The 17,037-nt window shown below is 48.0% G+C and overlaps 1 protein-coding gene across 1 annotated transcript in view; it reads left to right on the top strand.

The window, feature by feature from the left end:
• Nucleotides 1-17,037, top strand: part of Slit3 (slit guidance ligand 3) — a 595,031-nt gene that overhangs the window by 481,222 nt on the left and 96,772 nt on the right. Inside the window, exons 12-14 of the mRNA XM_052194961.1 lie at nucleotides 878-949; nucleotides 11,957-12,100; nucleotides 13,712-13,875. Coding sequence (XP_052050921.1) covers nucleotides 878-949; nucleotides 11,957-12,100; nucleotides 13,712-13,875 — 380 coding nt within the window. The remainder of the gene's footprint in view (nucleotides 1-877; nucleotides 950-11,956; nucleotides 12,101-13,711; nucleotides 13,876-17,037) is intronic.

The raw sequence follows: 17,037 nt of genomic DNA, 5'->3' as shown, positions 1-17,037 counted from the left end.
GACCTGAGAAGGGGTTCTAACAGAAGAGAGCCAAGCTCTCTTTATATCTGTTTCCTGATCAAAGAGGAGGCTGGACCCCTCAGACAGAAAAAAAAATCTCTCATGAGACGAAGCAGAGAGAGGCCCAGAGAGTCTCAGTTCCGGGATTAGAGACCTACTGGGTCTTTCACAGGCTTCTGAAGTCACCAAACATTACGTCAGAAATAGTGAGCACCAGTGTAGGGGACACCGTGAGTCTGAAAGATGAAATGAAAAAAAACATCTTCTAAGTTCCTTCCTTCTTAGATCTGAAAGGACAAGACAGGTGGATGGAGAGGGGAAGCTGCCATCGTCTGAGACAGCGAAACTCCTCAGCCTCCCCATTGAGCCAGGCCTCAACTCAGCAATGCCTGTGCCATCTGGCGATGCCCCCGCATGCCCGAAACCCTGCTGTCTAGATGGATGATGTAAAACAAACTCAGCTCAGGAATTCCTAGGATGCAGTGGAGTATTAAAAGGAAACATTCTATAGGCTGGCTCAGCCTAATCAATACCCATTGAAGACACAGGCTGGCCTCCCACACTGCTTATTTACTGTGGGGGCTCGAGTCACGCTCGCTCGCAGCTCAGGAGGTACCACAAAGGGCTGCTTCTTCCTCGGGGTGATGGACTGGGCTGGGCTGGGCTGGGCTGGGCTGGGCTGGGATGCAATGCAGCAGGACAGAGCCTGCTGTACCTCACCTCTAGCACAGCACACTCACCGCCACCCCCTGCCTCTGTCTCAGCCATAAGAAGATGCAATGGAGGTGGCAGACCAGGAAGGCAGGTGGCCTGAGATCTTGCCCCTAGAACTGACCCCTTTCCATCCTGCTGATCCCTGTCATCTGATTCCTTCCAGGGTGCTCTATGGGAACAAGATCACAGAGATTCCCAAAGGACTGTTTGACGGGCTGGTGTCCCTGCAGCTGCTGTGAGTAGGAACTGTATACTTTTTTTGTATCCTTGGGACTGTTTTTGTAGACTGGAAATGTTAAGCTATGCTTTGGACTTTATACCTATCATACAGACACCAAAGCTTCTGTCTCACCTCCCCAAGGCATTCCTGTGGCCAGAGAGGCAGAGTGGGTTCAGGACACCAAGGCCAGTCTGCATAAGCCTGGATGGTACAGTCCAGATCCCTGGCCCCAGAGTGCGTCATGGACAGCTTCAGGACTTAAGAGTGAGAAAGAAATTGAATCCTACAAGAGGAACTACCTTACAGAGTTGTGCTAAGAATGTAGGGAACTGAATCTTCTCAAGGCAAACTCTACTCTGATCGCTGAAATAGCTACCCATAGCAGGCGTGTGACCTTAAGAAGGGTGTGGGTGGGGAGACGCCATCATGGGGATGAGCATAACCAATCTGTAGTGTGACTCTCTGGCAAGATAAGATGGGAGGAAAATGTTTATTTCCTTTAAAGGGAGTTTTAAGCTCTGGGCTCATTTATTTGCATTTATTTCATTCTGGTCATTTGCGCTTAAATGTTTGAAGAAGATAAGTGAACTCTGATATGGGGAAATAAAGAAAGGAACTTAGCTTATTTTAGAAGATTTTTTTGATGAGTAAGGATCATCCCTGATTTCTGACTAGGGAACTGGTACATCATCTATACTTGTATGCTATGGTTGTGTGTGTGTGTGTGTGTGTGTGTGTGTGTGTGTGTGTTTGCATGAGTAATATCTATTCTATGAGCATCATAATTCCTATTATCAAGACTTGGCCTTGGGTACCCTATGAGCATTGGAGAATGTTAACTGTCAGAGACATAAATGACTTTGCCCTGTTTCACACAGCAAAGTAAGTGTGGAAAGTGAGTTGACTCTCCATGGTCAGATATCTCTAAAGGTTCCCGGCTCTCTGAATAGTGCATGATGGGATTTCATCATTGGAGTACAAAGAGATTTGCATGCAAATGTCTTTTTTAAAAAAAATCACCTCCAAGCCAGACAAGGCGATGTGTACCTTTTAATTCCAGGACTTAAGCTGAATCGAAGGGGTCATGAGTGGGAGTTCAGACGCACTACATTTGGTCCATGGGGGAAGAAGGGAGACAGAAAGACATATCACCTTTACTTTGCAGGAAAGAAGAGATTCCAGGCTGTCTGCCTCCCTTGTACCATTAGGAGGAGCCAAAATATAATTTTATGGACCAGGTGGTCCAACCAAATCTCAAAGGGTAGGAGATATGGGGAACCAAAGGCACGAAGCAGAGGGTGGGAAACATGTGTTTTTTGGCTTGCAAGGACACTTTAGAAAGAAGTGAGACTTCCTTTGGCTCTCCACATCTCATACCTTCCCAGCCTAAACTCCCATGTCCCTGGACAGATTGCCCCAGGATGTAAATCAGTGGGAATCCTGTTGGAATGAACTGTCCATCAAGCTTTTAGGGCCATAGATCCAGCAAGTAACCATCAGACTAATTTGATAAAGCTAAGAATGAGAGGGAGACAGACAGACAGACAGACAGACAGACAGACCCCTGTCTGTTCCCTGCATCTTCCCATCCCTTCCTCTACTTCTCTCTCATTCTGGCTGGCTGGAGGCATACAGATCTGTGTTCAAAGGTCCCAACCCTTTGTGGCTCTTTAAGGCTGTTCTGTAGAAAGGCATGCCAGACTCTGCAAGGATCTCCCTGTTTCACAGATGGTGTTCTTTGCTCCTAGCAGAGAAACTAAGTTATAACTGCTACCAGGAGGCTGGGTAACTGTAGCCATTAATCCCCAGGAGAAAAATAACAATAGCATCTGCCCGGAGGTGGATTTAGGGGATACTGTGTCCAGCCAGGCTGTCATGAATGACCTTGAATGATATGCATTAAAAGAACAATGTCATGCCCGTTTACACTAAGGAAAGTGGGCTGGACATCAAAGGGCCAGCGTTGTGAGTGGTGTGTATCAAAGATTCTAGAACAGCATATTTTTTAAACAAAGGAAATATGTCTCTGCTATAAGCTGACAGCAGTCGGGAAGTTATGAGCCCCCCCGCCCCCCCCCCCAGGCTGTGAAGGCAGTGCCAGCTGAACGGCGTCACTTTGAGCAGATGGAACTGACTAGCTAGGGGGTAAAGACAATGCTTCTCCCTCTGTGGAGACCAGGAGCTGACACAACTCAGGCTGGCTCGCTTTCCAGAAGGAACCCGCAGGCAGGGCTGGAGTCCGTCATCTCTGTTTCTGACCTGCTGTTGAGCAGTTGGAAAGCAGGTCCCCCATTAGATCAAATTTAGGGTTCAGCAGGCTGGAGATTGGATTTTTTCCTCATCTGACTGGAGATTGTCTGATAAGAAGGCTCTGATTAGACTACCCTGGTTGACTGGATAATTTCATCTCCTTTGACTCAGAGGCAGACCATGGGAGTGTTGTGTCCTCTGCCCCTCCTCCCTCTCTCCTGAGTGATTGATTGGTCCGTCTCAAAGTGGAAATGTCCCTTCTATGCCTAGAGCTCCTGGATATTTTCTTTTCGGGTACTTGTTGTGACACTAACAGGACCAAGTGGATGTTTGTGGTGGCTATTTTGCCCTCCCTCCCTCCCTCTCTCCTTCCCTCCCTCCCTGACTGCTCTGGTCTTAGTTGCCGTCCTTCCGATTATGCCCAGTTTAGGATGTACCCAGCCATCTCACTTTGGCAATTTGCTTGCCCTGCTCCTTTGGACAGATGATCAGCACCAAAAGTACAGTATCCTAGGCACTGTCAGAGCCTGCACCACTGGGTTTATACAGGCAAGCTTTATCAGTCCCTGAAGTTGACCCTGAACTTGATATATCGCCTTCTGGATCCTCCCAAGAGTTACATCCTTAGCTGAACTTACAAGGTCTCATATTAGACAAACCTCAGGGCTTCACACACACACACACACACACACACACATACACAGCTGGTACTATAGTCCCACCATCATGCCTTCTCTGACAAATACGTCTTTCCTTTGTTGATGGTTTTTATGGTAAACACTCATTGCACATTAGAAGTCAGAAAGCTGATGATTCTTAAACTGAACCTCCATCCTGGTTTCTAAGAAACCCAGAAGTCTGCTATCATTGCCTTCAGATGTTTTTATGTAGCTAGGGTACCTCCCCGTAATTAATCCTAAACAGGTCTGGTTCAGTTTCAGCAGTCATTCTCTGTGTAAACATACATTCGTTGTTTGTTATTAGTGGCCGCTGTTGTTGGGGATGTAAGGCAGGCAGTCTATCAGCTTCCTTGTTAAACCCGACTGCCAGGAAGGGAGTTGGATGATACAAGAAGACACCTGGGAAGCCATGGTTAGAACAGAGAGTGTCACCTACTTGTAATCCTAACTACTTTCTCTCCACCCCCATCCCCTGAGCTCTCAGGACTTGGGAGGTGACAGCCATCTGATCCAGTGTGGACAGCCATCAGATGGGATGCCCTGAGATCCTGTGCTCTGTAATTCAGAGGCCGGTTGTCTGCAACAGGAAAAGCAGTCAGGATGTCACTAGGGCTGCCATTTCCTTCTCTGATGGGCAGCTGAAAGCTGTGCCATCACCGCTTTTCCCTGGGGACAGGAGAGCATTCATTTAACACTCCTTGATCTCAGGGCATGCCCCCAGAAAGTGGCTGGAATGGGGGAGCCAGCAGAGATGGAGGCTTTTCAACCTGCTCCAAGAGGATTTTTAAACCAAGGCAGACTGTCTACAGCCTGGAATAAGTTAAGACAACCCAGGCACCTGTTCAATTTTCTTGGAAGAGAGACAGAACCATTTGAGGCTCTTGAAGTTTGCCAAGCAACATGCCAATTACAGATCAGTGAGCATAACTTCACTCCATATAGATCATATTCCCTCACCAGCAGCTTCCCAGGCACTCTCTAATACTGCTGCTGTCCAGAACATCTAACAGTGATTGAGTACTTAATATGCCCGGGACTAGTGCTAAGCAATAGCAGATGCATAGTCCCATTTAATCTTCTTAACAATTCTATGAGGGAAGTATTTTGATTGAGGCCCATTTTACAGACTGGAAACTGAGGGTTAATTAACTTGGCCTTGATCACTCATATCTGAGTTGTAGGACCAGGAATCTAGGAGCTCTTGCTTCCAGAGACTCAGAAATGAAGCTGGGAATGAAAGAGTTCCAATTCAGCAGTACATTTTTAAGGGAAGAATTTTCCCCCTTTCTTGAAAATCTGGCATTTCCTAAGAAAACCCTTAAGTCCTAGAATGTTCCGTGTAAATGGTTCTGTCTTCTTGAAGGCTTGATTAGTCACCGGGTGGCAATCGGGGAAGTGACCACCCCAATAGTTGGGGGTGGGGCACCAAGTAGGGCTAAAACAGGCAAGGTCACTTGGTTGCCTAACAGACAGATCACAGCTGTCCCTCTCTAGGCTCTGGGTCTCAGTTCTCCTCTGATTCTTTTAGAAAAGCCCTACCTGAACCCTGTCCCTAGGGCCCTCCAGTGCCCTGGGTCTCTGGAGTGGATAGATAGGAATGTTCCTCAGACAGACCACCGGATGGCGATGCTGTATGCTGCCTGCTTTTGTTTCCCTTCCTACTGGCGTCACCATGACAACCCCAGGCCTGTGACAACAGCATAGCCATTATCAGGAGAGAAGGAAAGTGTCACCTTTGCTACCTTGGAGTTGGCAGGTTCCTCCTGGGCCCTCCTATGAGCAGTTGGCGTACAGTGGATCACAGCATCCCGTTCACAAGCTCAAGGAGGAGCCTGGCTATGGCCAGAGAGCCTCTGTCCTGTGGCACTAGAAATCAGTCATGTCTTCTTCAATCTGGCGTCAGCAAGTTGCTGAAGGTCAAAATCTATTCCCCATATTTCATGTGGGAGGGAGGCGTGAAAAGAGATTAGTCCTGTTACACTCAGTGGATAAGGAAATCTAGGATGGCAGAGGGTTAATTCTAATGAAATAAAAGAGAAGACAGACATATTAATGAGGGAAGGATGCCTGGAGATCCCCCAGCGTAGTCAGGGGTCCACAATAGCTCCCTTAATTGGTCTCAATACTAATACTTTATGCCCATGTGTAATAGCACGTACCTCTCTAGAGACACACAGAACACTTTTAATGGCAGAGTCTTTATAACGCTTCCTTTAAAAAGTGTTCTCCCCTGAAGGAGCCAAAGAAAAGGTCATGCCAGAGGCTCTTGGTGCCTTCTTTCTCTTCCTGTGTAGCCTGCTGCACGCACATGTCTGTGAAACAGAAACTGACTTGCAAGTTCAGGAAGAGAAAATTCACAAGGCTGCTGTTCTGTCTGGGTTGGTCCCTGTCTCCCCCAGGGATAGTTCCTGGAAGAGTCTCACCCCTTCTCTTGGAAAGCCCACTGCACTCTTTCTTGACACTGGATTTCTGAGAAAGACCTTGCTTTCTCTGGCATCTGGAGTCCATTCTTGGCATCTTCAGCAAGCACTCGGTAGAGAGGAGGAATGGCATAACCACCTTTCCCCACAGACCTTTGAGCAGGTGTAGAGGTTATAAATACAACCCAGAATGATAGCTCTGGACCCCTAAATCAACATGTGGCTGGCTGGGGTTGCCAAGGTGATTTTAATGCAATTTATCACTGAACCCAACTCCAGATGTTTGTCTTGTCCAAATCCTGCAGCAAAGGCCTAGGAGGATGGGATATGGGCAAGGGTAGGGGCTGTCTAGGGGGCTTCAGTGGCCTTTAGAAAGAGACTCTGTTCTTTTTTACAGATCTCAATGGGCTCATCTATACCCGTAGTCCACCCCTCCCATGCCACTTGAACCCTGAACAAATGAGGCTGCTATCAGAGAGTGCCTGAGCCTTTTCTGATAGACCAGACCAGTCCCCTAGCAGCGCAAGAACCATTTCCATCCCAGACTCAGGGTATTTCCTTCCCCCAGCAAGGTCTGGCTTGGCTTCTACCTACCCTGCTCTCCTGTAGGCAGCTGCTTCTGGAAAGGATTATCTCCCAACAGCATTGTTACGTTGGGTAGCCGATTGGATGTGTGCTAATACTTCTTGACATAAAACATATGCAGAAGTCCAAAGTGTTCCAACAGGCCGGCGGAGGCAGGAGGTGGGAGCACATCTCAGCAAACGTGTGCAAATATACATATGCACCGTCTGATGCGCTCTTCTCCTCCCATTCCTCCGATGGGAAAACATGGCTCTTCTTGTGTTATATCGTTGCCAAATCATCACTAAGTTTGATGGGGAAGCATCTTCTGTTCCGCCTCATAGCCTTAGGTGATGCACACCTTCCCTTAAGAAGGGGATGGGTATCAGAGAGAGTAGAAGAATGGTTAGACTAGCCTACCATTCACAGGGCAGGGACCACTACTCAAAGTTAGTTTATGTCTTTGTATCTCCCAGTGTCGTCTGGCATGTAGAGATAGCATTCACTATATACAGTCATGGAGGATTACATATTTGTAAGGTGTCAGTGCATGTGTTTAGCATGGGTTAGCCCCTTAAGTTACTCCTCACATGGCTTTAGCATCCTCTTGAGAGTCACACGACCCATGAGATTCCTTTGGTGGCCTGGTCTAGGAGCCCCAAAAAACAGACTTGGGTCTTTTCTGGAGATCCTTGTGTACAGTTGAGGGGTCAGTGTTTTCAGCTGTGGAAGATGCTTCTGGGATGAGGCGTGTGAACATCCCCAGTGTTGTCTCCTGCTCATCTCAGAATGCAGGAAAGTTTCAGAGTTAAGAGAACCAGGGACCATGCGCATCATCTCCCTCACCAGCACGTAGCTATCCCCAAACATAGAACAGGTGCCTGCCTCACAAAACTGTAGGATAAAGAAACTTGACTTACAGTGTGGTGAACATCCCAATCTGAGACACTTCTCTACTCCCAAGAGACAAGCAAGGTCATCTAGACCAAACCAGACATCTGTCTACCAAAGTCTACCCTGTACATCTCAAGGCCAGGAGAACCAGGTATACACTGGAGATAAGGAACACAGAGGAGAGAAATTGCATATATGTGTTAGGTAGTGGAGGGGAGGGGAGCTTTGAAATCCCACAGGCTGAGGTAACTTGACCAAGTCTGTCATCCTTCTGGCCCTCAGTTTCCTCATCCTAAAAATGAAGGTGATCACAATGCTCTTGTGTGGGGAAATATTTGGTGCATAGATGTGGCCTCCACCAATGACCCAGGGTTCTTGGTGTTGTTTCTATACACATTTACATCAGTGTTCCTCAAAGGAGGCTAAACCAAATCAGATCAAAATTGTGGAGGTCTTTACTCCGAAGAAGGAGAATCAGCCTGTCTAGCCAACAAGAGAAGCCCATGGCCATCCTCTGATTGCTAAAGTCCAATGCAGATGCAGTGTGACATCCCTAATCCCAAAAGCCATAACTTCTAAGTCCTTTTTGATCATCCATATGACACCACAGGTGGAACATTCCACACTTAACCTCACATGACAGATCATAGTCAAAACAGCAGCATGCAAAAACCATTATAGAAAATCTCTTCCAGGTGTTGTATATAAGATGTATGTGAAATGTAAATGAATGTAGACTTGGGTCCCTTTCCTAAGATCGTTCACTTATACATACACAAATATTCAACAGTCTGAGATTCCAGATATTTCTGGTCCTAAGCATTTCAGATAAGGGATGCTGAGCCGATAGTTCTTCGGGCTCCATCTTTTGGTGTTTTTTGAATACCCTCATCTCTTGCCCATGGACCGGATAGCTCAGAGCTCCTTTTATGGAAGCCAGACAGAGTTGAGTAGCTGCCAATCTTCTTCCCCCAAAGAGAAAGAGCAGAGGCAGGCTGCTAGATCTTGCTGATGCCGAGGCTCAGAGGCTATCCTCAGTGACTAATTCTCCATAAGCAGCTTAATTTTATCTCTCACAACACCTCCTCATCACGCCTGGGGAGCCGAGCAGCTGGAAGCAGATGAGTGTCCAAGAGACTATGCCCTTCTCTGTCTTCTTTTGCCTCCTGCTTCATGAGCTCTGCACCCTGAGCTCCATTTCTTAGTAATTCTGCCAGCCTGGGTCGTTGTGATATTCCCCTCCTTTGAAAGAACATCCCATGCGGAGAGAGCCAGGAGCAGTAGGAGACAGAGAAACACTGAGATGACCAAAGGAAGTATTGCCAAGATCCATGCAGGGTAAATGCTCTCCAGACAAGTCAGACTCGCTCCTTCTCTGTCTCCGGAGCCTTCTCCTTTGTCTAACGCAAATACCTCCCAGTACCAAGTATTGCTATGGGGCTCATGAATCTGGAACAAGGTGTCAAGTTCTAAAAAAGCCTTCTTAAGCAAGGAAGGTTTGAAAGGGACTTATGGGGGTAGGGGAAGATACACAGGAGGAAACATCCAGACTGCGGCAGAGAGCATCATGTCGTGCCTGTGAATGTGTCCACTGCACGGTTACTTGCATTGCAATCATTGCCAGAGGTTTTGAACTTTGTTTTCCAAGAAAAACAAACAAACAAACAAAAAAAAACAACTGTAGGTGTGTGAGTAGGGGTGGGTTGCATAAAATTTCTAACTTTTGGCGCATAGGTAAGTCTTGTAAAATGTCAGGAAAGAGAGGATTTTCAAACCATTAGCTAAGTCATATTCAGTTGTTTAACATTTCTGGCATAATGGTGCTCTCAAAGGCCTTGGATATCAATATTTAGAACAAATAGTTTACCAATTAATTAAAAAATAAAACTCCCAGGCATAGTGGCATACGCCTTTCATCTCAGCACTTGAAAGGCAGAGGCAGGCGGGTCTCTTGAGTGCCAGGCCAGCCTGATGTGCACAATGAGTTCCAGGACAGCCAGAGCTACATAGTGAGACCCTGTCTTGCAGGGGGTGGGGGATAAAAAACAAATTAACTAATAGATTTAATTTTAAAAATAAGATAAAAGCTTATATGTGAAAGACCCATTTCTAACGTGGTTGCTTAACTGGTTTTCTGTTCATATCGCAGCCTCATTCAAATGCCCCCCCCCCACCTAGAATGACCTTGACCACAATCTTGTACAAGGATCACAGGAAATTGTTTGGGGTAGGGGGTTGTTACAGAGGGGGTGGACAGATTGGCAGGGTAGATAAGGCATTTGTAAAGAAGCACCCGAGCCCTCTAGAGACCTGGTTATCATAATTCCTCACTGCGTGCTCCCTGGAAACTCTCCTGACCTTGTAAAGCCCTCAGACTCCGCTTCAGTCTCTTCGCCTGTAACTGTGAGATGGCTCTGCCCATCTGCCCAGGTTATAGCGAGAATAACAGGGGTCAGTGAGGCACTTTGGAAAACAAAGACTATTCTAGCAACGTGAGCTTTTTTTTTTTCCACTCTGAAGCAGGAGGACATCTGTGGGGGTCCCTAGGGACCTTGCCCATTATTAGCCAGATTAAACAGGCTCTTCTTCTTCTGCTTGTCACAGCCACAGCTGCCCGCCTGCACCTGGATAGCACAGGGCACTGCAAAGGAAGCAGACCTGCAGCAAGAGGCGGGAGGCAGGCACCCAAGGGCAGCTCTACCATTGCTAACTCTAGTCCCTGTGGCCTGTGGTGTCAAGACGCTCCTAAAGCAAGGGGGTCAGTTCTGAATTCCCTGTTACGTGCTGCCAAGGGAGCTCCGAGCCTGCCTTAAGAAGCGATGTTTAAAAATTCAACATTCTTACTCTCTGGTTCTTTTCCCTCTCCTTCAGGAAGGCATGAGAAATGATTTCACTGTAGTTTCAAGGGCACAGCCAGACAGTCTAGGGTCATAAAGGAAATGCTCAGCCAAACGTGCTTGACTTAGCAGTGCTGTATTCTGTAATTTGTCTGTGGTGCTCAGAGCATCTGCTGGACTGGTGTTTCACCCACCTCCTGCATTGTTCTGTAAAGGAGGGGACAGTATAAAAAGCTATGATGTGGTAGAAAGGGCCCCCTCCCCCAGAGGTAAGAAAGTTAGACCCAAGTCAGATCTACCTTCAAGGAAAAAGGCCTCTGAAGGCATGCATGGAGTGGGATATACGGCCTAATAAAGGATAAGCCTTGGTAATGCAGGGAAAGCCTGAAGAAATGGCGTTTGTGTTACCGCAGATTGTACACATGGCAAACAAGAAAGCTAAGAAATATCTTCAAGTCACAGATTAAGGGGAGAAGCAGGAAGGACTCATATAGGGGACAATACTGGGATTATAGGGCCCTGCTGAGGGCCAGGAGTGTTGGGGCAAGCTGCCCTGAGGAAGGTGAGAGGGTCAGAGCAGGTCTCTCTGAGGAGATGCCATTTGAGTAGAGAGGCCAGCTGTGCTGAAAGGGATGGAGAGAGGGGTTAGGGTGAGCCTGAGGAACACCAGCTGGCCAGTAGGGCCGAGGGGTAGTAGATGAAGGTGTAAGGTTATGATAAAGACCAGGGTAGTGTTTGAGTGTGTGTGACGGTGTGTATGTGCTTGCATATATGTGCCTACACACGAACGCATTTTCCCTAGGAGATGGTCTATAACTTTTATTAGTTTTCCTATGAAATCAGTGATCAAAACAAGCTCCACGGAGTTCTCCGAATCAAAAATTGCCCTGACTCCATCTACTAAAGCATTACAACAATTGTGCCAAATGATTTTTTTGTTGTTGTTTCTTCTTTGTGATGCCTGGAAGCTCTGAACTCTAAAGCAGTAAAGTGGCATGCTCAGCTCCACTCCCAGCCTTTGTCCAAGGCTGCAGGTGCAAGGCCAGGTGCGGGAGCAAGGCCAGGTGCAGGTGCGAGGCCAGCTGCAGGTGTGAGGTCAGGTGCAGGTGCGAGGTCAGGTGCAGGTGCAAGGCCAGGTGCAGGTGCAGGTGCGAGGCCAGGTGCAGGTGGTAGTATCGTGTACAGCACAGCATCCACAGTGATGGGGAAAAAATGGGAGGGTCTAGGAAGCCACAGAAAGCAGCCTCTCTTTCTCTGGGCTGCAGCAGAAACTCAAGGCCACATGGATGAGGGAAAGGCCACTCTCCAGAGGTCCCAGCAGGTTCAGCCAGCCTTTGCTCCACTGGCAGTGACAGGAAGCCTCTTTTCTGCCCACAGCCTCCTCAATGCCAACAAGATCAACTGCCTGCGGGTGAACACCTTCCAGGACCTCCAGAACCTCAATCTGCTCTCTCTGTATGACAACAAGTTGCAGACTATCAGCAAAGGACTCTTCGCTCCGCTGCAGTCCATCCAGACCCTGTGAGTACACCGCCCTGGAAGCGGCAGACCCCTCGCACCAAAACAAAGGCAGGCTGAGGCCCTGGGGGAGGATTTCTAGCGTTTGCAACAGGGGTGGGAAATGAAGCTCAACACACTTAACTGCACCAAGCATTGAGGGTTGGTACCATCGGAGACTGACTGTGATGAGGTTTATCTCACTTTCAAACATGTAAGCCTCACAGCACAACCCTGGAGGATGCTACTGTCACTCCCAGATTTTATGTGAGGAATCCAAGGCACAGAGAGACTGAATAGTTTACTCAAGATCACAGCTAGAGATCTGAGATGGGGGCTGGGGAGGTGGCTCAGCTGTTAAGAGCACTGACTCTTCTTCCAGAGGTCCTAAGTTCAATTCCCAGCAACCACAGTGTGGTTCACAACCATCTATACTGGGATCTGATGCCTTCTTCTGACATTCATGAAGACATAGATAGATAGATAGATAGATAGATAGATGTGTAGATGTGTAGATAGATAGATAGATATGTAGATAGATAGATAGATAGATAGATAGATAGATAGATAGATAGATATGTAGGTAGGTAGATAGATAGATAGATAGATAGATAGATAGATATGTAGCTAGGTAGGTAGATAGGTATGTAGACAGACAGATATGTAGATGGATAGGTAGGTAGATAGATAGATAGATAGATAGATAGATAGATAGATAGATTTTAAAAATTACAGCTAGTATAACGCAGGATCCTGGCAGAACTTGCAAGCTGTGCTCATAACCACTGTAGCCATGGTAGTGTTCTAAGCATTCTCTATCTCCGTGAGAACCCATCCCCTCCCTCTGCAAAGCCAAGCCTCTAATACAGGCTTTCTGAGGGTGCCTTACACACACACCCAACCCATACTTCCCAAGCGCTGCTAGTGTGTGTGCGTCCTGCAGGTAAGCAGATCCCCTGAGTGTATCTCTCACTCAAGTCTGTGCTCCAGGCCTACGGTGAGCCTGGGGGTCTTCTGGAGACCCTGGAAGTCGTCTGGCGCTTATTTCCTTAGTAGTGAGAGGCAGGAACCAATATAGAGTGAGAACAGCTGCTCGGTATCAATGCCGACAGCGTGTGAAGCTCCATGTATAGGGCTCGGAGTTGTTCTTGCTGCTCAGAGGAGGAGGCAAGCCCCGCCCCCACCCGCCGCACACTCCCGAGATAAGGACAGTGGTAGCAATAGCCACTACTATATGTGGAGCACCCACCATAAGCCTGTCACCATGCCAGCTGCTTTATGTGCCTGGTATCACCAAGCTTGGAGAAATAAAATGCATGCCCATCAGATTCCAGCATGGGTGATGTGGAGTCAGACAGCAGTGGGTCCTGCCCCGAGAGGGGAGAACCGGGAAGCTAATTCTCCAGACCAGATGTTGGCTGCATCTGTGCTGCCTTTGGCAGACAGCTGGCCTCAGACCCTTCCTTTGAATCGTCTCTGAGGCAAGCCCCTCCCCACACACCCCCTCCAGACCTCCTGGGACAGTGAAGAAAGGACCTCACACCAGTTTGCTAGGGCCTAGCACAAGACAGGGTGGTGGTGAAGCAAGGTACCACAGGTCACTCCAGATTAACAACAGCCCTGTCCCTCTTTCAGCCACTTAGCTCAAAACCCATTTGTTTGCGACTGCCACTTGAAGTGGTTGGCTGACTACCTCCAGGACAACCCTATTGAGACCAGCGGGGCCCGCTGCAGTAGCCCACGCCGGCTGGCCAACAAGCGCATCAGCCAGATCAAAAGCAAGAAGTTCCGCTGCTCAGGTAATCAGGTTATGGGAGCGGGGCCCCACTTTCCGACTCAGAATACAGCAGCCCCAGAGAGGCCAATAATCCAATCTGGAGGACAGCGAGCGCTGTAATGGCTCCTGGGGAGCATCTTTGCAAATTAAATTGGGGAAATTCAGTTAGTCCTACAGAAAACCAATTACCTTATGGATTTAAAATAAAACACACTCACACAATAAAAGCATGGGGGAGGGGTGGACAGCTTGGGAGAAACAGAACCCAGACACAGTCGCTCCTCCTAGAGAGAGAGCTAGGTGGAGGAGACTGGGCAGTCTTCACACAGGAGCACTTGAGAGGAGACCAAGAGTTATTTTGTAGCCTCTGAAGCAGATTCCCCAAATGGCACAGAAATAAATACAGCCCAAGCTGGGCTGCAACCAGGCTTTGGTAACAACACTCAACCGTGATAGGTTAGGTTACAGGTTTCAGAAGCACCTTCCCCACGTCCTTGAAGCAGAGAGCGGTTCTCTGATGATAGAGGGAACATCAGACTGGGAAGAAGCAAAATTTGTGCTCCCACGTCCAGCTCTGTCTAGAGACTGTCTTTCCCCAACATTCACTCAGGAAGGACCTAAGACAAACAGCAAGAGACTTCTCAGCCCACCTTGGCAAGAAAGGTGGTCTCCTTCACCAATGGCTGCAGGAGCTGGCAATTACCCCTCATTATCATTTTGCTGTTTTTCTACCAAAAAAAAAAAAAAAAAAAAAAAAAAAAGATCAGGGCTGTGCTGTGCTGTGTCCACATGGCCCACAAAAGGTACCGAGAATAGAATGAGCCAACCCTGACAGTGTATATCTCGGCAAGAACCGTGCTCCCACCCATCTGAGGGAGTGCTCAGTCAGTGTGTTTTCCCAGGAACAGTGCTGGCATGGGAGCTGGTCATCAGAAGACCAGACGACAGATTTGAGCTTCTTGAACTATGGTCTTTATCTATTAAGTCAAATTCTGTAATGTGTGTCACCAGGATGATACACTTGAGATTTTTATCTCGCTTTACCTGCAGAAGCAAATACCTCGAGGTGGTCCAGAGAGACGCAGGGACTTTGTGGTAATAAGAACACTCATTGCCTATTTGCCTTCTCCAGCATAGTGGTTGGTATCCGTGAGCAGACATTTTTCACCTGAGGGGAGCACTGTCCTGTGGGATCCCAGTTTGATTTGCTTCTTCTAGCTGGGGTCATCAGGGGAGACCCTGCTCTATCGCAAAGAGAGCTGAGGGCTCCAAGGTGAAGATCGTCCTCACATCACAGTCAGTAAGCAGTAACAAAGAACAGGTTCTAGAGGTGCTCTATTAATGGAGGACAGCAGGTGGTCCAGCTACTGAATTGCTATCTTCCTAGTCTCTTGGCTGAACTTCTAACCCCCAAGCACATTTTCCTTAGATTCCTCCCCGAGTCTGGAAACACCTCTGGGTAGAAAGCCTGACCCGCAGCACCAAGTGTCATACATAGAACATCATCCCTTTCCAGTGCATTATCTCCTCCTCCTTCTCTGCCTACTTGGGGCCAAGTTAATCAGCTTGGCCAGTCAGCGGTTCCCATAGAAAGGGTTGATGACGTCAGAGTAGGGTAGAGACCTGCCTGACATCCTTGATCTTCAATGTCATGAGTGTCCTGCCAACACCCATGACCTCAGATTGAGTCTAAACCCTGAGTGGCAGTGGAGGGACAGAGTCAACACTGGATCCAATGACTCATGCCCTGTAGTGTCACTGTCATGGCAGTGACCTAGCATTGACTGAGGCTGGGACAGGTAGCAAGTTTTGTATCTAGCTGGGCCAATGTCTGCCTGCCTGCCTTGGTGTGTACAGGATCCTGGCTTCCTATGAGGGGCAAAAATAGGTGAGAGGGGGAAGGGGGTCTTAAATTGTTGGTGTAGAGGTAGCGATGTTCAGAGTCCAATTGAGCTTAACTTAAAGCATTTGGAATGCTCTTCTGTAGCTGTGCAGGAGGAGCAGAGGGATTACAGTGGCTTTGACAAATACCAGGAGTCATATCTACCTCAGCCTTGAGGGGATACAAAAACCATAGACCTAAAGATTTGTGTTTCTAGGAAGCTCCAGAAAGGGGAGGGGGGAGGGGTGGCAGCTGACATGGACTGGAGCTGACAGATAATAACTCTGCATTTTAGTTTCCCCCCTAAAAGCAGCCCCCTTGAAAAGACAGCTGATGTGATTAGGAGCCAATTTGAGGGCTGCTCCTGGAACACGCCAACCCCTCTCTGGGTAGGGCGCCTGGCTTCCCAGCCACTTTGCTCTGCCTCTCTACCAGCTGCGTCCACCATGCTGGACCAAGATCTGTTTAGAGGTGGATGCTGCCCGCCAGGGGTAATCTAGCCATCAGATTAGGTCCTTCAGCACAGGCCACACCCTCAGGGAGCACCTGGCAGCTGAAGGGCACTGCCTGCCTTCTATCACACTGCCCCCACCCTTTTTTAAAGAATCTGTTTCTATGGAAAGTGTAGGATTCTTGGGGTACAACACAGGGCTACTTTAGAGACCTCAGAGTTCTTCTAGTCTACTCTAGAGAGAAAATTGAGATGACCCCCCCCTCCAGCAGAAAAGCCCTAAGTTCAGGCTATCATTTTTCTGGACATGACCTAGAGTGTTTGATGATTCTAGCATACTAGGAAGATACCTGGTATGGAAGATTCCAGATCATTTACCTCTGGGACTCTCCATGTCCATTTAGACAAGCAAAGGGAGGGCCAGAGAGGAACTTTATAAATTATATTTTCTTTGTTTAGTGTGCACATGCATGTCTATGTGTGTGTGTATGTGTATATGTGTGTGTATGTGTATATGTGTGTGTGCACATGCGTGCACATGTGGCATGACACGGCAGAAGTATGGAGATCAGAGAACAGCTTTGAGCAGTCTGTTAATCCACTCTGTGGGACTTGGGGGCATGCTTTTACCTTCTAGCTCATCTCCCCAGCCACACAAGGATGTTCTAAGTTTGTGAAATGTACCCTACTCACAGCAAGGCCCTGATCAAACTCACGGGAGACATCTTAGAACCAGAGTGCTCACAGAGCCCTGTAGCTCTGGGTGTCAAGCTGCAACGGAGCCCACACTGCCATTACTAGTCTATCAGAATGGGGGCGGGGAGAGAGAGGTGAATAGGGCCGGCATGGGC

Source organism: Apodemus sylvaticus, chromosome 10, assembly GCF_947179515.1.
Source record: "Apodemus sylvaticus chromosome 10, mApoSyl1.1, whole genome shotgun sequence".
NCBI lineage: Eukaryota > Metazoa > Chordata > Mammalia > Rodentia > Muridae > Apodemus > Apodemus sylvaticus.
This window is presented reverse-complemented; position numbering and strand designations above follow the sequence as displayed.